The sequence below is a fragment of the Artemia franciscana genome, chromosome 1 (genome assembly GCF_032884065.1).
Source record: "Artemia franciscana chromosome 1, ASM3288406v1, whole genome shotgun sequence".
Taxonomy (NCBI): domain Eukaryota; kingdom Metazoa; phylum Arthropoda; class Branchiopoda; order Anostraca; family Artemiidae; genus Artemia; species Artemia franciscana.
This window is the reverse complement of record NC_088863.1, coordinates 69,678,958-69,702,415: the sequence shown is the minus strand read 5'-3', so window position 1 is coordinate 69,702,415 and position 23,458 is coordinate 69,678,958. Positions and strand designations below refer to the sequence as shown.

Here is a 23,458-nt window from a genome sequence, read left to right as displayed (position 1 = left end):
CGTAAGTCGTTACGCGCCATAATAGTTACGCGCCATTGTAGTTGTGTCCCTATGTCCCACCTGTGAATATAGATATATATATATATATATATATCTATATATATAAAAATAAGTTGTCTGTCTGTGGATGTGTGGATGGATGTGTGGATGGATGTGTCAGGTGACGTCACCTGAAAAAACTGGATTAGGTGACGTCAAAACTGAAAAAACTAAAAAAAGGCAAAAACTACAAAAAAAACTAAAAACTAATAAAAAAAATAAAAAAGCTAAAAAACTAAAAAAACTATAAAGGTAAAAACCAATAAAAAACTAAAAAAAAAACTGAAAAAACTAAAAAAAGGCAAAAACTACAAAAAAAAACTAAAAACTAATAAAAAAAGTAAAAAAGCTAAAAAACTAAAAAAACTAAAAAAACTAAAAAAAGGTAAAAAACTAAAAAAAATAAAAAATAAAAAAAAACTAAAAAAAAAGGAAAAAACTGAAAAATAAGCTAAAATAAAGGTAAAAACCAATAAAAAACTAAAAAAAAAAGGAAAAAACTAATAAATGACGACACTCAAAGAGAAAGCGACCAGGACAAAAAACTAAAAAAAAAGGCAAAAACTACAAAAAAACTAAAAACTAATAAAAAAAATAAAAAAGCTAAAAAACTAAAAAAACTAAAAAAAGGTAAAAAACTAAAAAAACTAAAAACTAAAAAAAAACTAAAAAAGGTAAAAACTAAAAGAACTAAAAAAGAAAAAAATAAATGACGACACTCAAAGAGAAAGCGACCAGGACAAAAGGAATGTTCGATTAGCAATCAACAAAGCACCGGGACACAGGGAGTATAAATGACGACCAGGACACAAGTAAAAAGAAAAATTAACAAAACTAAAAAGAAGGTAAAAACTACAAAAAAACTAAAAAGAAAAAAAAACTAAAAACTAATAAAAAAACTAAAAAATCTAAAAATCTAAATAAACTAAAAAAGAAAAAAAAAGGAAAAAAATAAAGGAGAAAAACAAAACTAAAAAACGAATGTATATACAGACCGGTACACCGGGATACAAATGACGACCGGGACACAGGGAATATAAATAACGACCGGGACACAGGGACACAACTACAACGGGGACACCGGGGGAAACAGGGGGATATAAATGACGACCGGGACAAAAAAACTAAAAAGAAATAAAAACTAAAAACTAATAAAAAAAACTAAAAAATCTAAAAATCTAAATAAGCTAAAAAAGAAAAAAAAAGGAAAAAAATAAAGGAGAAAAACAAAACTAAAAAACGAATGTATATACAGACCGGGACACCGGGATACAAATGATGACCGGGACCCGGGACACAGGGAATATAAATGACGACCGGGACACAGGGACACAACTACAACGGGGACACCGGGGGAAACAGGGGGATAACCTGACAATCTATTTATATGCAAAGACAATGGGACAGCAAAGAATGTTGTATATTCGCAAGTTTTACGTAGTTAAAACCATATATATATATATATATATCTATATTCACAGGTGGGACATAGGGACACAACTACAATGGCGCGTAACTATTATGGCGCGTAACGACTTACGCGCGCGGGGGGGCTTGGGGGGGGCGCGAAGCGCCCCCACCAACTAGGTGTTGGGGTGGCGCGAAGCGCCACCCCAACAGCTAGTATATATATATATATATATATATATATATATATATATATATATATGGTTTTAACTACGTAAAACTTGCGAATATACAACATTCTTTGCTGTCCCATTGTCTTTGCATATAAATAGATTGTCAGGTTTACCGACTCTTGAACATGCAACATATAATGGTCCATGGGAAAACAATCTGTATTCAGATCTATACCTCATGATTCTAATGATTGCCCTTGAGCTTTGTTGATGGTGATTGCTAATCGACCATTCCCTGTCCCGGTGTCCCGGTCGTCATTTACATCCCCCTGTTTCCCCCGGTGTCCCCGTTGTAGTTGTGTCCCTGTGTCCCGGTCGTCATTTATATTCCCTGTGTCCCGGTCGTCATTTGTATCCCGGTGTCCCGGTCTGTATATACATTCGTTTTTTAGTTTTGTTTTTCTCCTTTATTTTTTTCCTTTTTTTTTCTTTTTTAGCTTATTTAGATTTTTAGATTTTTTAGTTTTTTTATTAGTTTTTAGTTTTTTTTTCTTTTTAGTTTTTTTGTCCCGGTCGTCATTTATATCCCCCTGTTTCCCCCGGTGTCCCCGTTGTAGTTGTGTCCCTGTGTCCCGGTCGTCATTTATATTCCCTGTGTCCCGGTCGTCATTTGTATCCCGGTGTACCGGTCTGTATATACATTCCTTTTTTAGTTTTGTTTTTCTCCCTTATTTTTTTCCTTTTTTTTTCTTTTTTAGTTTATTTAGATTTTTAGATTTTTAGTTTTTTTATTAGTTTTTAGTTTTTTTTTCTTTTTAGTTTTTTTGTAGTTTTTAACTTCTTTTTAGTTTTGTTAATTTTTTTTTTTACTTATGTCCTGGTCGTCATTCATACTCCCTGTGTCCCGGTGCTTCCCGGTGCTTTGTTGATTGCTAATCGAACATTCCTTTTGTCCTGGTCGCTTTCTCTTTGAGTTTCGTCATTTATTTTTTTCTTTTTTAGTTCTTTTAGTTTTTACCTTTTTTAGTTTTTTTTAGTTTTTTAGATGAAAATTTTTTTTAGTTTTTTCCTTTTTTTCTTTTTAGTTTTTTATTGGTTTTTACCTTTATTTTAGCTTATTTTTCAGTTTTTTCCTTTTTTTTAGTTTTTTTTTATTTTTTATTTTTTTTAGTTTTTTACCTTTTTTTAGTTTTTTTAGTTTTTTTAGTTTTTTAGCTTTTTTACTTTTTTTATTAGTTTTTAGTTTTTTTTTGTAGTTTTTGCCTTTTTTAAGTTTTTTCAGTTTTTTTTTTTAGTTTTTTAGTTTTTTTTTGTAGTTTTTGCCTTTTTTTAGTTTTTTTAGTTTTTTAGCTTTTTTATTTTTTTTATTAGTTTTTAGTTTTTTTTGTAGTTTTTGCCTTTTTTAGTTTTTTCAGTTTTGACGTCACCTGATCCAGTTTTTTCAGGTGACGTCACCTGACACATCCATCCACACATCCATCCACACATCCACAGACAGACAACTTATTTTTATATATATAGATATATTTTTTTTTTAGACCAGGGCACTTCGTATCGACGGAGTTGTAGAAACTTTGAAAAGGGCTGATTCGATTGGAAATTGAAAGGGCTATTGCCCTTTCCAATAATCGAAAGTGATTGAAGGTCAACTAACCCCCCTCTTACGCCCACTATTTCCCCAAGCACATCCAATCGAAATTTTGAGATAGCCATTTTGTTCAACGTAGTCGAAAGGCTTGAAATTAATGTATTTGAGGATGACGACCCCCTACAGCCTTCAGAGCAAGGGTTGTAAGATATGCCCAAGGGGCATATAAGGTTTATATAAAAAAGATAATCGTATAAGCTTCAGAGGGGGCTCATTGGATTCCTAATCAGAAGTTTTAGTGCCCTTTTTGAGATTCAGAGTAATGAGAGGGTGGATACCACCCCCCTCTCCACCTCGTGTTCTCCCGAAATGCATCTGATAGAAATGTTGAGACGACCATTTGTTTTCCTAGAAACTTCGGGACTAGAAATTATGTCTATGGAGACGACAACCCTCCCAGAGTTCTCAGGGCATGGGTTGTAATTTATGCCCTGGGGGCGTATAAGGTATATATAGAAAGGGTGACGTTTAAACTTTGGAGGGGCTCATTTGATTGGTAATTATGAGGTCTAGTGCTCTTTTAAGATTCAGAGCGATTGGAGGATGGATATCCCCCCCCCCACACACACATACCTCTTATTCTCCCGACACGCATCTGATAGTAAATTTGAAATGGCCATCTTTTGTCATAGAAACTTCGAAAAGAGCTTATTCGATTGAAAATTGAAAGGACTAGTGCCCATTTTAATAGTCGCAAGTGATTGGAGGACAACTAACTCCCCTTTGACGCCCAACATTTCCCCAAACACTTTCAATCAAAATTTGAGATAGCCATTATGTTCAACGTAATTGAAAGGTCCAGAAATACTATCTATAAAGACAATACCCCCTCCCCCCTTCAATAGTCCTCAGGCCAAAAGTTGTAAGTTATGCCCTTGAGGCACATAAGGTTTATATAGAAAGGATGATCTTTTAAACTTCGAAGGGGGCTCATCGGATTGGTAATCATAAGCTCTAGTGTCCTTTTTAAGATTGAGAGTGATCGAAGGATTGATATCTCCCCAAACCTCGTATTTTTCCGAAATGCATCTGAGATAAATTTTGAGTTGGTCATTTGTTGTCGTAGAAACTTTGAAAAAGCCTCATTCAATTGGAAATTGATAGGACTAGTGCCCTTTTATTGGTCAAAAGTGATTGGAGGTCAACAAGCTCCCCGCCCTCTTCACGCCCATCAATTCCCAAAACACAACAAATCAATATTGATACAGCTATTTTGTTAATCGTAGTTGAAAGGTCTGGAAATTATGTCTTTGACAACCCCCATATCTTCTTAAGACCGGGACACAATTTGCACTTTACTGAAATAAGAGGCTGTGGATTATCACTTTAGTATACATATACTGATATTTATTCCTTAAAGCGTTGATAATTATTGTATTTATTACATTTAAAAAAGTTAAACACTTTAAATGTAATTAAGGGTCAACTATTAAGAGTCAAAAGTGAATGGAGGGACATAAGCCCCCTCCTCTGCAATCTCATCATTCCCCCAAACATGTCCGATCAAAATTTTAAGAGAACTATTTCGTTCAGCATTTTTGAAAAGTCCGGTATTGGGGATGTCAAACTCCCCACAGTCATCAGGACAGGGTTATAAGTTAGGCAATTCGTTCATTGTTTATTCATAGTATATGTTATTGAGAAAGTTATACATGTTCGAACTTTACTTTCCAAGAAGACACAGGGTATTCAGGTGAGCCTTTCAGAGAATGTTGAGTGGAGTGTTGAACTAAGTCAAAACTCGTTTTGTGTACACGGATTGTCAAAAGGGTACAGCAAAGGAATAACTGAGTATATTTATTTGGAAAATTAAGGAAATGATCAAAAAGGCAATATTTGCACGCTATCAATGCTACTACAACTACCACCACTACAACTACCACATTACTCAATTAACAGTATTAAGGGGAAATTTGAACTAAACCAAAAGACGCTATATGCTTCCACATTGTAAAAATAGCGTATCTCATGAGGTGAAGGGCACGAAGATGCAATTTTCAAGAAATTTTGAGGGGGAAGATGAATAAAATCAGAACACGCTCTCTGTATGCAGGCTGTCAAAAGGATGTAACAGCAATATCTTAGGAACAGTTACGTGTGTGAAGTTGAAACTAACAGGGCTTGTTGTGAGGGACGTTGAACTAACCAAATGGAAAAATATGTTTGCATCCTAATGTTTCTGCCTCAACTCATGCTACTATTGCTTTTACTATTATTACTACCTCTATTACTGCTACTGCCACTAAATATTAGGCTATTACAATTAATTCTACAGCTACTACTACTACTACTGCTATTAAAACTAAGGATATTAAGGCAAAAAATTTGGGATATATAGATACTGTATGGAACTAAATCGAGACACACTATGCCCACACAGGCTGTCAAGCGGAGGCATCAGAAATACTTCAGAAACGGTTGGCGGCATGTATGAAGCTGAAACTTTCAGTGTGTGTTGAAGGGGATGTTGAAGAAACCAAAGGTGCTATGCCCATACTGCTATAATTGCTGCTACAACTATTGCTACTAGGTATACAATTTGCGCTTTACTTGAACAAAATACGTTTGAAATGTTTCACTTCTCTTACTTTCATAAAAAAAATTATCAATACTCTTAAGGAATAAATGTCAGTATATGTCAATTAAACTGCCGATCCACGCTCATTTGTTTTTTGTTGTTGTTTTTTTTTCAGCAAAGCGCAAATTGTGTTTTGGTCTTTAGGAGGGTTGGGAGTTATCAGCCCTACTCATGTTAATTTTTCTCGTTTTGAGTTTGACTTGGCTATTTATTGTAATATCTGTTCGTTTTGAGTTTCATTTATTTATTGTTAGTTATTTGTGGTAGTTTTACACTTGGAAGATTATTTGATTTTATTTTCGTTCATTCTTGGCTTAATGGAGCCCTTTACTTTTCTTTGAAAAACTTGTTTTGTGGAATTTTTTTTTTAAATTAATTTATGAAAGAGGAATTAAATCAGGGGGGAGGTACAAAAACTTAAAAAAAAACAGATCAAAAATTCCTTTATATTCATTTATTCAGACTAATATCCACCCTGGATACGGCCATGATGATGGACATGACTGTGTTGCACATTTATTGTAGCATAATTGGGCTCTCCAAGACGCGTAAGATTTAACTAGGGAAAGGGTCTGATATATTCTCGTCTTTCAGGTATGTTGTGCTTAAGCAGAAATACATAGAGATGTTGTGTATTAAGAGTGAGGCAGATGAATTGTCAAACATAGAAGAAGCTGTAGACGAAATTAAGAAGCTACTTAGCCAGCTTAAGCCTTTATCACCTACAAATGAAGAGTATACGCATTTATGTTACCTTTTAACGATGCCTCATCTGAGTGACCATGCAGATTTTTATAATTGGAACCCTATGACTGGAAGAATGTCTGCCTTTCAAGCATTGTTACCATTAGTTGAAAAATTCCTAAGTAATACCTCAAAAGAGAGTAGTAGAGTTTCAAAAAACGACAGGCTCGTAAATCTTCTTATTAAGGGGTTACTTTATGAGGCTTGTTTAGATTATTGCCAGAAGAAGGCTCGATCGGTGAATGTCAGCATACAATTCAACAAGCTTCTTCAGTGCGAAAACGTGCTTAGTGATTTTGATTTAAGTGTGATTTACTGGCTTCAACATTTGCCCCATGATGCTTTTTGTAATCCTTTTGAACAAGCTACACTCAACATAAATGTGGAGAAATTGTCTAAGCCACTCCTTGAAGTCTACTGGACTGAACACATGCTTGTTACTCCCATCAAGCCTAAGCTTTTCCCTTACAATGTAATGCCACATGGAAGGTTAAGAGCAGCAGATATCATGTCGCGTTCTTTGAATCCAACTTCTGACGGTTGTTTGTTGGGTAAAATTTATCTTCGTTACTTTTTTTTTGGGGGGGGGGGAGGGGGTTGAGATTAAAACCTTTCAGACTTTCAGCAAAGGTAAGACTGAGTTGGAAGTAAAGACAACAGCTTGTAATCTTAACCATTTAAAAGTAGTTAATATTTCTCTTTCTGACTTGTATAAATTAAATATTGTTTACAGACAGGTTTTAATTACTCATCAAAGCCAATTAATCAATTATTAAAACTAATAATTAGGTATAACTGAAAAGGTGGTCTTGTTTGGTTCTTGGCTTGAAGAAAATTCTCTTCCGATTCTATGCAATTAACCAAAACGTTTAGATTACATGAATAATATAAAGATTACATAATATATTATAGATTACATACTAATATGAAAAATATGAAGGCTTTCCCTACTTTTTTTCCCCTTCTTTTGTTATATGGAGTAATATAATTTTATTAAAGTAATATTTTATTGTAATAAAATGATAATTGCATTTTACTACTAATGCAAATATATGTTGAAATGTTAAAAAGTATTATAGCAAAGTAATAATTTTATTGAAGTAATAATTCCCTTTTATTCCCTCCCTTTCTTATGTGAAGTAATATAAAGGTTGGAAAAATCACATGCCTCATATTCAAGAAAAGTGAGATCTTAGATCACTTAGCCGTCCTACCCGAGTGGATTGGTGCGCTGGATTTAGAATCCTTTGTTTGAGAGGGCGAGGGTATTAGTGTATCCAATTATTTAGTTTGGGACAGGGGTCAGTGGCGTGACTCTGTAAGCTCAGCCAGAGTCAACCCAGCTTTAAATGGGTACCTGTAGAAATCTGGGGAAGGTAAACAGGAAGGGTGTATAAAAGTGCAGGACGGCTGGCCCTCATCCCCCTATTGCACTTCCTGCCTGAGGGGCCTTGAGACAGAAATCAGTATCGCCGGTTCGGACCTTAAGGGTTTAGTGCTGCATCCTTTACCTTTACTCTTCTTTTTACTTTGTAAATAGAGCTCTCTTAAAGCACTTCTAAAAGATATTTAGTACGTCCAATAGAAAAAATCTAGTTATTAATTTTCAATCCGGTCTTTTGGTCAGAGTAAAAGTAGATTTTTGGGTTGGATTATGCCAGTGTTGACAATTGTCCCCTATTATCAAGTGCATTAACTTTTAATGAGAATTGATCTCTTAAATGCAATTTATAATTAAATAGTTGCTCTTTTCTTCTATTTGTATATTAATTACTTATAAAATATCTGCCTATCAAATTTGTATCCATTTAAATCTTTATATTCATTTCTTGGGTCTGCTTATATTCATTTCACAGGCGGCGCATCGTCCACCAGTGGAAGCAATCCGACAGAAAAGAAACGTGGATGCCGGTCAGGGAAAAAATGAAAGGAGAAGGCGTACGGGGTGCGCTATTTCGGTACTAGTGACAAGCCGTGTCTATTGTCCTTCGCCAAAACAAGGGTTTGAGTGAAACCTGGTGAAAATCAAAATATCCAGAACACCTAAAATACCGAGTCTTAAGAGATTTGACGAAACCCCCGTGTGCCCCATCCAGGACAGCACGCCGTTTTTAAGTCCGAACGTCCTTTAGCTAAATGTAAGTTGCCAAATATACTTGTGTGTAACGCTAGATCTTTGAACAACAAAACTGATGCACTTGAAGTTATTGCCAGGCAGAACAACGCCTCAATAATAATAATAAAAAGCGAATGTTGGGACACTTCTGACGAATCGGCGTGCATCAAAGGTTACGCAAGCTACTTTAATACACGTCACGATCTTGGCTTGAATCGTCGAGGAGGAGGCATTGGACTTTATCTTCGTAATAACCTACCCTCAAAGCTGTTAAGTGAGCCTATTGACTCCGACCACGAAATATTATGGACCGAATGCAAACCTGTACGTTTATCAAAAACATTTTCATGTTTAATTGTTGCTTCGGTCTATTATCCTGAAAGCGCTAAACACAGGAAAGATTTGATTGAACACATTGAGTTTTTTGTAGACAAAATGCGCCGCAAACATGTCTCTCCTGGCTTTGTTATTGCCGGAGACTTTAATCAAACTAATAGGCAATGGGTTTCAAATATTTTAGATTTGCGACAAGCCGTTACAATACCTACCCATCAAAGTGGCAGCACTCTTGACTTGATTTTTACAAACTTGACAGACTTTTATTATGCACCGAGATCCCTAGGACCCCTTCTGAATTTTGATCACTATCATCTTCTGGGAAGCTAGTTCGGCAATTCCGAAGCCAAAACAAGTCAAATATACAGTGCAACCACTTACTGAGGACTCGATGTCTACATTTGGTCGCTGGATCGGTAAATATCAGTTTGAGGACATTGGCTCTGAACAGGATATTAATATCAAAGTCAATAAGCTGAATACTCTGCTTCAGGAGCAGTTTCAGACTTGTTTCCCCGTAAAAGTCATTACTGTGAGTGACACTGATAAACCGTGGATAACTAATGATCTAAAGAATTTAATAAAACCCCGCTGTCGCCTTCATATCGCTGGTGATACTGCCGCTTTAGCCAAGTTGCGTAATCATATTGTTAAACTAAACAAGCGCGCCAAGAGGCAGTATGTGATGGATAAAATTACTCCCTTACTCACAATAGACCCCCACAAATGGCATTCCTCAGTTAAAAGACTTACCGGTAAGACAACACTCAGAGATCTAAGGCTGCTCAAAGAGGACGGTACCTTGCCCTCAGCTAATGAAGTCAATTCTTTTTTTGCTAACATTTGTACCACATTTCCATCAATCACCAAATCAGAAATTGATACTATCAATGCTGGTGGAGAGATTCATGACGCAGGTGAAGTCTCTGAATTCACTGTCTATAAGGAACTCGTAAGACTGAAAGCGAACTGTGCGTCCTACCCAGGTGAGCTTCCAGTAAAGCTGTTACGCGGATTCGCCATTTTTCTTGCTAAGCCACTCTCTTCTACAATCAACCAATGTTTCCGTCAGCAAGTATTCCCTATTGCTTGGAAAAGAGCATATGTCCGCGTTATTCCAAAAGTAGGATGTCAAAAATCTTGTGATCAACTCCGACCTATATCAAGAACTCAGAGCCTTTCTAAAGTGGCATAAACGTTTATTTACCGCAAACTTATGTCACAGGTCTCTGCACATCTAGACCCGTTCAGTATGGATGCTTAAGAGGCAGCAGCACAACTGTTTATTTAGTACGGATGTACCATCTCATTGTCGACTGGCTCGACCGAAGAAGTGCTATTGTCGACCTTCTCCTCGTAGACTACCGAAAGGCTTTTGATCTTATTCGCCATTCCGTTGATATCTCAAATCTACGCACCATGGGTGCGCAAAACATATTCTCCTTTTAGTGATAAATTTTTTTACAAGCCCGCTATCAGTGCGTTTACAGTCTTTTCCCAGGAGATACCGACTCCGAATGGGTCGAGCCTACATGCGGAGCCCCACAAGGTATAAAGCTCGCTAGTCCACTATTTTGGGCAGTGATAAATTTCATCATTTCCGGCTATGAAGAAAGATTTAAGTATGTAGACGACTTGTCAATCTTACTGAAGTACATTGTTGAGAAGTCTGAAGCTGTTCCCCAATTCTGTAACGAAATATTCAACAAATTTAAAGATGAATGTACTGCGAACAGCCTCCAAATCAACGAAGGAAAGACTAAAATCCTTCGCTTTAATCCCCTGACGAGACTTTGTGTACCCTCCTCCTCCTTATCCTAGTGAATCTTCGGCAGTAATGCTTGGTGTCAAGTTTAGCATCGACTGCTCTTTCAGCCTTCATGTCGATACAATTATCAAAAAGGCAAATAGTGCGATGCGGACACTTATACTAATGCGTCGATTTGGTTTCTCAGTGTCACAACTAAGGATAGCATATTTCACTTACATCCGACCAATTTTAGAGTATGCATGGCCCGGTTGGGGCCCACAAGTCAATAACACTATTTACCTAAGTGACCAGCTTTAGTCAATACAAAAAAGAGCAGTCAAAGTAATATTGTGCGATGCTTTTACTGAATATAAGTTAGCATTATCAACCTTACAAATTCCCTCTCTTCAAGAGTGTCGTCTCAGTTTGATCCTTGAATTTGGCCAATATCTTCTCAGAAGTGATAAACACAGATCAATACTACCACCAGTTTTAGTGGAACATCGAAGTACTAGGTCGAAGAACATTAACAGATTAGCAGCACCTCCTTCACGCACAAATCGTTTTTCCAACTCATTCATCCATTTCTTTGTATCAAAGTATAAAAATTATTGATTTAATCCTATTTCTCTTCGGATTTTTCGTCGTTTGATTTAATCCTTTTTTGTAAGCACAAGCGCCATTTAGTTTTATGACTACGAGAGATTTTGCAAATAAAACCAATTTGTTGTTGTTGTTGCTGCTTAATTAATTGCCATTTATTTCACATAAATTTAATGGTCACATTTTTATTTTAGGATTTGTGAAAAAACAACATGCATCAAGATTAATATGTCCCAACAGAAGGAACAATTCGTAGGGATGAATTTCTGAATAAAATCTATAAGACTATTGCTTGAAATAAAAGAAACAGAAGAAAACGGAACATTTATTGATAATACGAATAATTTTTTTTTACATATATGTAAAAGAATAAATAGAAAAATAAATAATTATAGGTCTCCTAAAAGAAGAAAACAACCCACCGATGCCAATAAGAAATGATTACCAAAAATCAAGAAATAAGCATTTATTCTATCCTCGTCATCAAGACTTTTTCTTTTCTCATGGGTTATAAGTTTTTTGATTTGTTTTAAAAAAGCCATCAGTTGATAATATAAATCATTTTAGATATGGAACGAATCTCTGCAATAAATGATAAGAAATAAGTTCTACTGAATTAAAAAAAACAATAACAAAAAAAATTATGTAGAGCTGTGTGAAGTTGGGTATAGACTGCTAAAGTTTATATTTTTGGTGATAGAATGCTTTTAGTACTGGTATGTTAAATATACGGAGTATCATTTCTATTTTTCCAGTTAAATAATTTGTCTCTAAAAATAGTTAGTGTTTTGGACTACCTCTTAACTATGCAAAAAGTTCCAAAGCAGCCAGATGCAGAACTCGACAAAATTCGAAAAGTTGCTGACAAATTCAGGGATAGTGGAAGCACTGGCATTTTCTGAAAAAATTTGCCTACAAATTTCACTAGGCCATAAAAACTGCCAATTAGCATAGTTACCATGCTACCTCACTTTTTGCACGGCAGCTGCGGGACTTTGGGACTACATCTAAACTCTCAAGCTTTATGAGGTGTAAACCTAGCTGGTTTTACTTGGCAACTATAGGAATCTGTCTGTCTTTACCAACTAGTCAAATGATTTTAAAGTTGGCATATAATCCAAATGTATTTAATTTACCAATGCTTTTAGTTTATTAATGTGTATGTTGCAGTCCTTATAAGTTTGCTTACAGTTCATCAATCTGTATGTTTTTCAGGAAGAACAAGAGGGATGCAGGCAATGACAAGGAGTAGTTTGTCGAGTTTCCAGCTGACAGAAATTGGGAAAAAACCTGGTAGTATGGTTGATCAGCTTTATAGAGAAAACGCATCTGCTTGTCACTTATCTCCATTATGTGAGTCACCCGATGCTTCAAAAGTAGAAACTAAAGGGTAACTTTACAACTACATTTTCGCTTAAAAAATTTGCTTCACAAGTTACCGTAAGGCAACGCTATTGCCGTTAGGCCACGCTGCAGAAACAAGCGCCCATTTCTAGTCAAGCACTCATATCAAAGTAACTGAATGCGTTTAATGATTGCCATATCTTTGGATAGCAATGATACTAACTATTCAGTGCAATCTTTTCTGTAACAATACCCTCGGAGCCGATAACACTGCCTCAACACCAGGGCAGTGACCTCTAAAATCAGTACAAATTACTACCCATCTGTCACAAGGCTTTAATAGGCCATACTTGGCCTTGGTTTTCTGATTAGCTAGGAGTTGTTTCGGAGGGGATGGGTCGCCACAACAAGATTCACATAGTCTCCCAAGGGTATGCTCCAGAGAAGAGACATGTAACTTAAAGTGAGATATGTTTACCCTAACTTTCAAATTACCTGTAATTTCTTGGAAATGCCTTTAAGGACTAATTTTGAAAACTTTCAGGGAAACAGGGGGAGGGGGGCATGTGAAACTCAAATATTGACTAAAGAGAGGTGGCAGGGGTAAATTGAAATGCGATATGTATCCACGTTATCGAAACAGCATATCTGCAGTGTCTCGAGAACAACACAAGGAATGAAGTGAAACGTTGTAGGTATTGATGGGGAAAGGGTACAACGTATTTTTGTGTCGGAGAAGGGGAAAGGGGATACAAGTTTGTTTTCCTTTATAAGCTCCTATCTGACTTATAATATCTGCACAGCTAAGAAGTAAGGTAAATGATGAAAAAAAACATTATTATTTTCCATGTTATCAAAGATTCATATCTGCAAATTCTTGGGAACGATTTGGCATATCAAATCTGCATAAAACTTGGTTGATATGTGACAACCCTACATCATACTTGCTTTTCTTTTACCTAGTAAACTCTTCTCTTTTGATTTTCTGATGACAGTAACTAAGGGACCCTCTACGTTCATCTTTATTTATTCATAAAAACTTGTTTACTTTATATTTTTATTTAATTACTTATTTATATCATTTTCTATTTATTTACAACTAAATTGTTTTTAACTTTATCATAACTATTATGTATATAACTAGCATATTTGTAATTTCGATTATTTATAAACAGATTTTGTTTATATAATTAATTTTGAAAATAAAAGATCTTAATACCAACTTTTTTTTAGTTTGCCTTTATCTTCAGAGAAGCCAAGCATCACTCCAGTTCTAACTAGCGTGAATGAAACTCCAGAACAGAAGCTTATAGTTGAGTACTTCAAAGAAAGGAATAAAGATTTGCTTCTGTGAGTATTTTCTTCCTCCCTTTCATTAATATTTTTCTTTTCTTTTTTCAATAATAGCCGTGTATAGGTTAAAACCGTGAAACTATAAAATAATGTAATATGCTTATTTTCGTATGATAAAATAATCGACACAAATTCTGAGTTTTTGCAGCATAGAGTTTTATTTAGCTTTTGATATTTTTTTCTGAATATAGTAATTTGTCATGTCGACATTTAAATGCAACTAGTATTTCTCTGTAGTGTGTCTGTACTTATGTTTAATATTGACTAATTTGTATATGAATTGGTTGTAAGCTATGCAAACAAATAGCAGCTTATATTTCTTTGATATAGAAAATAGGCATTCAAAATTTTTTTATTTTTTCTTAAGGAGGCAGCACTTTAGTTGGAAATAAAATTTCCTTTAATTGGCAAGCCGTTTCTTCAAAAGCCTTCCAAATTATATTTTTGAAAAATAAATATTTAGATTATTCCAAAGCCTTAGCCAGGATTTTTGTTCGGGGGAGGGGGCATAGAGTCACAAAGAAAACATTTCTGTTACGGTTTTACGCGTCAGCCAAAAATTTTCGGGGGGGGGGGTGCAGAGTTCAGACACCCTAACCCTCCTGGATACGCCCTCTTTTAGTCTTTGAAATTAAAGCCTTCTGAACCTTCTCTGTTCAGAATTATTTCTATTTTAACCAAGAACAGCCGAAGGAGAAGGATTGGGGGCAGCAAGCCCTCCTCTTTTATTTCATAACAAATACTTATACAGTTTATATCTTTCTTTTTAATACTGAAAATAAACCAGACATTTTTCTGCAGAAGATCTTTTAGTTTTTCCTTCTTTTTGAAAAATGTTTACTTGCTGTGACTTACACTGTCCCAAAAGTAGCAAAAACACGGAAATAAATAAATTCTCTTGGTAAAAAAAAAAACATTCTACACGACTCTTCCTTTTTCTTATTTCATGGAATTAGTAAATCTTACTACACGAGACTTGTCTTAATATATTAGCTGTCAAGGTAAAACTTTTTCTTTTGCCATAACAATGACGATTCATCTGTGTATCGTGACAATACATTACTTCCTTACAAAACAATACTTTTATACAATGTTTTACTGTGTTGACGGTTTTCATTTTTAGTTTCATTCTTAATATATTAGCTGTCCTGCAGTTTTTACCGACGTTACTCATGTTTTACAGCATTTTTTTTTTCATTTTTAGTTTTTTTTTACAAATGAGGGGGCAATTTTATTGTCTTTTATACATATATCTTTTTTAATGAAAATACAAAAAGTATTTTTAAAATCAAACGACAAAAAACATATTTTTCAGATTGTAGTGTGGGCAAAAAAAAATCTTGGGGAACAATTTCCCCTCCCTACTTGCCTTAATATATTATTTCTCATGACAATTTTCAAGCATGTTTCTTATATGTTTTATGATTTATTTTTCTTTTATTTCTTTTTCAGCGAAGGTTCTGTCGAAACATCATCCGTATTGCCAATGACGTTTGTTATGCCAAATATCACTAAGGTTTGTCAAGTTTATTTCTTTTGTCTAGGCATCGCTGCTGTGAAAGCAATATGATATCACCGATGGATAATTTCAAGGGTGAAAAGGTTCACTTGCGTGGTTGCCAGAATTTTTGTTTGTCCATGAAAATGATGAACTTTGGCGTCAATGATTTCTCTTTCGCCGAAATTTCTAGAATTTATCCGAGATTCTTTTGATCTATCTGAGAAACAATGTAGGTCCATCTGTCCCTTAAAATTAACCAAAATAATTTTCAATCTTGATATTCAGCCGCTTCATGCCAAATATTTTTCTGTTTGACATTAATTCCACGTAAGAATGTTTTTTATGGTTCGAGAATAATATTAAAAAAGTAAATATTAACTAATCTCGAAGTTAGTCACTGCGATATTATATAACTAATACATTTCTCTTTCTTCCTAGAATTTCTGAAAATGTAAACTAAAGAATATACGAGACTTACATGAGTGGAAAAAAATTTAACTATTTAAATACATAATTAATCTCCATGAAATGTGAGTAATTTTCACGATAGACCTGTCAGTTGTTTGTTTTGAGGGATCTTATATTTTATCAGCGCGAAAAATATTAAGAATGTTATCGAATAAAAACATATACATCGCTAAGAATGTTATCGTTTTATACTGGTAAACATAATTGAGAAACACATTGAGAATCGCAGAAAATGCAAATTTTTTAATAAAATTTTAAAACATCAAATTTTTGGTTTTGTCCAGAATTATAAGATGGACAAATGTGATATTAAATAGGGTGTCATGTACATTCCTGCGTTGAAAATCCCCTTCCCCCGGAACATTTCTCTGGAAAATCAACGCCCCCGAAAAATTTCAGCCTGCGCTATATTCCCCTCGTGGAAAATTTTCCCCGGGAAATTCACCTCCGGATACCCCCCCCCCCCGGTAAATTACCCAGCAAAGTTTATTTTACATGTAAAATTTAGCATCAAAAAGGGAAGTAAGACAATAAAAAATAATGAAGAAAAGAACAGATTCTGGAATATTCTATCTATACGGTGTAGGTAGAATGTGTCATGTAGAATATCCTATAGAATTTTTTATGGCACTTGGTATAAACCAAGTGAAACATAGTGATCGCAAATTCTGTCGGTCTGTCTGTCAGTCCCGGTTTTGCTACTTTAGGCACTTCTAGGTAAGCTAGGACGATGAAATTTGGTGGGCGTATCAGGGACCAGACCATATTTAATTAGAAATAGTCATTTTCCCGATTTGAACATCTGGGGGGGAGTGGGGGGGGGGTTAATTTGAAAAAAATGGAGTATTTTTAACTTACGAACGGGTGATGGGATCTTAATGAAATTTGATGTTTGGAAGGATATCGTGTCTCAGAGCTCTTATTTTAAATCCCGACCGGATCAGGTGACATTGGGGGGAGTTGGAGGGGGGAACTTAAAATCTTGGAAAACGCTTATAGTGGAGGGATCGGGATGAAACTTGGTGGAAAAAATAAGCAGAAGTCCTAGATACGTGATTGACATAACCGAAACAGATCTGCTCTGTTTTGGGGGAATTTGGGGGGGGAGGGTTAATTCTAAAAAAATGAGGTATTTTTCACTTACTAAGGAGTGATGGGATCCAGAGTCATTCAGGGGGGTAGTTGTTTGGAACCGGAAATCTTGGAAAACACTTAAAGCGGAGAGATCAGGATGAAACTTGGTGGGAAGAATAGAAACAAGTCCAAGATACGTGACTGACATAACCGGAACGGATCCGCTCTGGATCTGGTGACATATGGGGGAGTTGAAGGGGGAAACCGGAAATCTTAAAAAAACGCTCAGAGTAGAGAAATCAGGATGAAACTTCGTGGGTAGAATAAGCAAATGTTGTAGATACGTGATTGACGAAACCATACTGGATCCACTCTCTTTGGGGGAGTTAGGGGATGGGGTTCAGTGATTTGGCGAGTTTGGTGCTTCTGGACGTGCTAGGACGATGAAAATTGGTTGGTGTATCTGGGAGCTGCACGAATTGACTTGATAAAGTCGTTTTCCCCGATTAGACCATCTTGGGGGCTGAAAAAATTAGAAAAAATGAGGTATTTTTAACTTACGAAGGAGTGATTGTATCTTAATAAAATTCCATACTTAGAAGGACTTCGTTACTCAGATATCTCATTTTGAATTCCTACCGGATCCAGTGTCATGGGGGGGGGGACCGGAAATTCTGGAAAACACTTAAAGTGGAGAGATTAGGATGAATCCTGGTGGGAGGAATGAAAGCATGTCCAAGATACGTGACTGACATGACTGACATTCACCCTCTTTGGTGGAGTTGGGGGAGGGGGGGAGTAATTCGGAAAAATGAGGTATTTGTAACTTACGAGCGGGTGATCAGACCTTAATGAAATTTGATATTTAGAAGGATCGTGTGCTTTAGAGCTCTTATTTTAAATCCCGACCAGATCCAATGACATTTGGGGGAGTTAGAGGGGGAAACCGGAATTCTCGGAAAACGTGAAAATTGAGGAATCTTTCTCTTACGAATGGGTGATTGTATCTTAATGAAACTTGATATATACAAGGAACTTATGTCTCAGAAGCTCCATTTTCAATTCAAATCAGATCCAGGGACATAGGGGATTGGAGGGGGGAAACAGAAATCTTGGAAAACGCTTAGAGTGGACAGATCGGGATGAAACTTGATGGGAAGAATAAGAAAAAGTTATAGATACGTGATTGGCATAATTGGAACGGATCTGTTCACTTTGGAGGAGCTGGAGTGTTGATTTGGAAAAATCAAAAAATTGAGGAATTTTTAACGTAAGAATGGGTGACCAAATCTTAATGAAATTTGATATTTAGAAGGAACTCATGTCTCAGAGCTCTTATTTCAAATTCCGAACAGATCTATTGACATTGGGGGGAGTTGGAGGGGAAAACCGGAAATCTTGGAAAACGCTTAGAGTAGAGAAATCTGGATGAAACTTGGTGGGTAGAATAAGCAAATGTAGATACGTAATTGACTTAACCGTACTGTATCCACTCTTTGGGGGATTTAGGGAGTTGGGGTTCAGTACTTTGGGGAGTTTGGTGCTTCTAAACGTGCTAGGACGATGGAAATTGGTAGGCGTATCCGGGAGCTGCACGAATTGACTTGATAAAAGTCGTTTTCCCCGATTAGACCATCTGGGGGGCTGAAGGGAGAAAAAAAAGTAGAAAAATGAGGTATCTATAACTTACGAGTGGGTGATCGGATCTTAATGAATTTTGATATTTAGAAGGACCTCGTGACTAAGAGCTCTTATTTTAAATCCCAACCGGCATTAAGCCTCTGATTTTCCTTTTAATTCAATCTATTGATTCTTAGAATTTTGCTAGAGGTCATACCATATAAGCTCTTGGCTCGTCCGGCCTCGTCACAAGTGCCATATGAGCTCTTAGCTCTTGTTTTATTTTTTTTTCCTTTCAATTTTTCTCTATGTGTTTTTGGAGGCGTTATCATGGTTGAGTTATCATAACAGGCTGGACAAATGTTACAGAAATTAATTTGCTCGCTAATTTGAAATAAGGAGTTCTCTTCATCTTAAAAATCTCTTGGTTTTTACTGTTATCTTGACTTGACTTGGTTTTGACTTGGTTAGCCTGTTATCTCTGTGCACTTTTATCATAGGTATATTTGTGCAAAATTTCTTGATTTTGATTTGGAGGTTTACTCTAAGTCGGATTGGAGTCAATAACCTTAATGTTAGCACTATTGAAATGAAATTGAAAAAAAAAGCTCCTTAAAGGTACTTCAGTTTGGAAAACCCTCTGATTTACTTCTAGCTGATGCGTTTTCGATAGCAAAGTATGAACTGGTATTTTATGCTATAAATGTCGGTAGCAGACCAAGTCATTGGGAATCAATTACTTGTTCTTCTTAGATCCAGCCTGTTACCTCTGTGGCCTTACCTCATAGGGCAACAATTCTACAATTTCCGCTAAATCCAGAATTTCTAATTTCTTTTCTATAACCTTTATCTTACCCTACTATGATAACTCAACCTCCCGAAAATACGAAAAGAAATTAAAAGAAATAAAAATATAAAAATAGATGCAACAGGATATTGTATACAATATATTTTGCCCTTTTTGGAACATAGGTTGAATACTCAAAAATACCTTCTTTTCTTCATTCTTTTATTTGTCATAGTTTCCATTTTACTGCTCAGCTTTGAATCAAGAGGGAATTTTTCGGGGGAAGACTTTCTGGGGGCAATACGGCTAGCACCATTGAGTAGCAGATTTCTTTTACAAGAGCAAAATACCTTCATTAAATCTTTCATTGTTTTTTGTTTTGCATGATTGAAAGCGCTTTCCAGACAAGGGTGGACAAATCTCGCAATTAATAAATGAAGATTTTACAAACGAAATATATACTATCAATCAGTGCTCATCAGTGTTACCATTTGCCTGTGTGAGATGCCAACATGCTTATTTTGGACCAGTGTCATAAATTTAATATTTTTTTATTCTGTTCAAAGCATAGTCAAAATTCAGAAAGGTTTGGCTTTTAGTGGTTTTTAGGTTTTTTGGTTTTTAGTTTTCAGAATTCAATGCCCCTACAGGCATACTAGGTAGTAACATCAAATTTTGCAAACCTCGTGCTGCTTCATTTTAAGCTAAGAGAAAATTAGAAAATGCTCAGTGAGTATACATTTTAAAAGAGAGACTAGTTTGAAAAAGAAAAAAGTTTTGCCTGTTTGAAGGTTATCTTAAGTTAAGTTTGAAAGCTATTTAGAATTTGTTTCGTATTTGATAGGTTTTTATCAGTTGGCTGCTGTGACCTTTCTTTGTGCCTATTATATATTTATCTCTCATCAGATGAATTAACATGGGCTGAGGCAAGGGACAGCAAGAACACATTCGGAGCTCTTAAGATTTATAGTTTTTGCGTTTTAAATGGGATTGCTGAAAGATTTGGTTTCATTTATTGCTGATGAATTTAGTTCTGTAATTATTTTGTGCCTACTTCAATGTGATTCCTTCAGTAATGAAAGACATACAAGCAAAAGCTATGCAAACAACGTATTTGTTCACTTTAACAGAAATGCTGACTATTACTAATGAAATACGATGAAGTTTTAACCTATTTTAACGGGTCAAGCATCCCGATTTTCATGCTTAACGTCTTGACATAGGTGTTTAGTAGCAAACCAACAAAATCGTTTTAATCATTGTCTCGTCTTACTAATTAGTGTCTGTAATGTCGTCTCCCAAAATGTATGCTCTAAATGTAATTTATGGCTCATTTTTCTCTGATTAATGTTCATTTGTATAACGATGCGAAAAAAAATAACAATAATAACCTAATAATGCTAACATAATAATAACAATAAATATAGTAATAATAATAACAATAATAGTTGTAACATAGCTGTTGCAATGTAATGTGTTGTCATATAGTTGTAACAATAATAACAACGAAATTCCTTCAGTAAAGAAAGAAATACGAGCAGAAGCTATGCAAACAAGATATTTATTCGCTTAAAAAAAATGCCGACTGTTGCTAGCGAAATACCACAGCCTATATAGACACCAGTTGCGCACACATTTTTCAAAAGCAACACATAGCTATCGTCGTGACATCGACGATAGAGCCAAGACCTTTCCTCGCTGATTCGCTGTGGGAGCGCTGGAGGTTAACGCCTAGTCTAAAGATGTGTGTTGAAATTCTAACACAATAATAATAACAGAAAATATAATAGTAATAATAACATTAATAATCGAACAATAAGAAAATTCAGTAAACATTTTTTCTGCACTGTTCGAGAACAGGAATGAAAGAAAATGCATCAACGTCCAAAGGAAAAACTCTTTCAGCATCATTATTCTCAAAAAGTCATTATAGAATGTTCGAATGTTAAAAATAGAATGTTAGAATGTTAGAAAATATAATAATAATAATAATGTTAGAAATAGAATGTTAGAATGTTAGAAAATATAATAATAATAATAACAATAATAATCGAACAATAAGAACATTCAGTAAACATTTTTTCTGCACTGTTCGAGAACAGGAATGAAAGAAAATGCAGTTAAAAATAGAATGTTAGAATGTTAGAAAATATAATAATAATAATAATGTTAGAAATAGAATGTTAGAATGTTAGAAAATATAATAATAATAATAACAATAATAATCGAACAATAAGAACATTCAGTAAACATTTTTTCTGCACTGTTCGAGAACAGGAATGAAAGAAAATGCAGTTAAAAATAGAATGTTAGAATGTTAGAAAATATAATAATAATAATAATGTTAGAAATAGAATGTTAGAATGTTAGAAAATATAATAATAATAATAACAATAATAATCGAACAGTAAGAACATTCAGTAAACATTTTTTCTGCACTGTTCGAGAACAGGAATGAAAGAAAATGCATCAACGTCCAAAGGAAAAACTCTTTCAGCATCATTATTCTCAAAAAGTCATAATAGAATGTTTGAATGTTAGAAATAGAATGTTAGAATGTTAGAAAATATAATAATAATAATAATGTTAGAAATAGAATGTTAGAATGTTAGAAAATATGATAATAATAATAACAATAATAATCGAACAGTAAGAACATTCAGTAAACATTTTTTCTGCACTGTTCGAGAACAGGAATGAAAGAAATTCATCAACGTCCAAAGGAAAAACTCTTTCAGCATCATTATTCTCAAAAAGTCATAATAGAATGTTTGAATGTTAGAAATAGAATGTTAGAATGTTAGAAAATATAATAATAATAATAATGTTAGAAATAGAATGTTAGAATGTTAGAAAATATAATAATAATAATAACAATAATAATCGAACAGTAAGAACATTCAGTAAACATTTTTTCTGCACTGTTCGAGAACAGGAATGAAAGAAAATGCATCAACGTCCAAAGGAAAAACTCTTTCAGCATCATTATTCTCAAAAAGTCATAATAGAATGTTTGAATGTTAGAAATAGAATGTTAGAATGTTAGAAAATATAATAATAATAATAATGTTAGAAATAGAATGTTAGAATGTTAGAAAATATAATAATAATAATAACAATAATAATCGAACAGTAAGAACATTCAGTAAACATTTTTTCTGCACTGTTCGAGAACAGGAATGAAAGAAAATGCATCAACGTCCAAAGGAAAAACTCTCAGCATCATTATTCTCAAAAAGTCATAATAGAATGTTTGAATGTTTCTTGTTAATTCAGCTATTTTTCTTTCATTGGTTGCCACCATGTTACTTCAGTGTTTTAATGAATCAAATTTCAGCATAAATGGATCGTCAAATTTCTGGTAATATGCTAATTCACACCAGAAATATCTGGATATAGGCCTAGGCTATCTAAGCAATTGTTTGGATTTTGTTGCTTTGCATTACTTTTTGGCTAACTTGTTATCAACAGGTTGGTTTCTAATGCCGAATATTCCCAGTTTGAAAAATATAACGTCAGAAAACTTTTACTTATAGCCCAGGGCTACATTCAAGCAATTTGGAGAAGGGGAAAGGGACCGAGACGTAGTTTTGAAGGTTCTGATTATTGAATTTTGAATTTGAATGGAGATTCGAGTGATAAGTTGTTTTTTTTGCATGTCTGATTTTTGTGTTAAGTGAAAAAAAACGCCAAATGTTTCACTTCGTTACAAGATTTGCTTTTAAATTCTACAACTGGCAGTATTAGAAAAATTTAAGAACTGGCAGTGTACTGGCAGGTACTGCTTGCACAACTGGCATTGTAATATCGGCAGTGCTTGCATGCACTTTGTAGGTGCTTCATCCAAGACGGTAATCAGTGTTTCCGCTTGAGGGATTTGTCTCTTTTTTTAGGATTCATAGGTATTTTGTGTGACT

At 34.8% G+C, this 23,458-nt stretch overlaps 1 protein-coding gene across 2 annotated transcripts in view; it reads left to right on the top strand.

Annotated features, from left to right (window-relative positions):
* LOC136033342 (WD repeat-containing protein 47-like) overlaps window positions 1–23,458 on the top strand; it is a 150,249-nt gene that overhangs the window by 41,894 nt on the left and 84,897 nt on the right. For both annotated transcript variants that reach the window (XM_065714141.1, XM_065714136.1), the window contains 4 exons: window positions 6,440–7,140; window positions 12,610–12,784; window positions 13,972–14,088; window positions 15,544–15,607. In XM_065714141.1, the coding sequence (XP_065570213.1) occupies window positions 6,440–7,140; window positions 12,610–12,784; window positions 13,972–14,088; window positions 15,544–15,607 (1,057 nt within the window). The remainder of the gene's footprint in view (window positions 1–6,439; window positions 7,141–12,609; window positions 12,785–13,971; window positions 14,089–15,543; window positions 15,608–23,458) is intronic.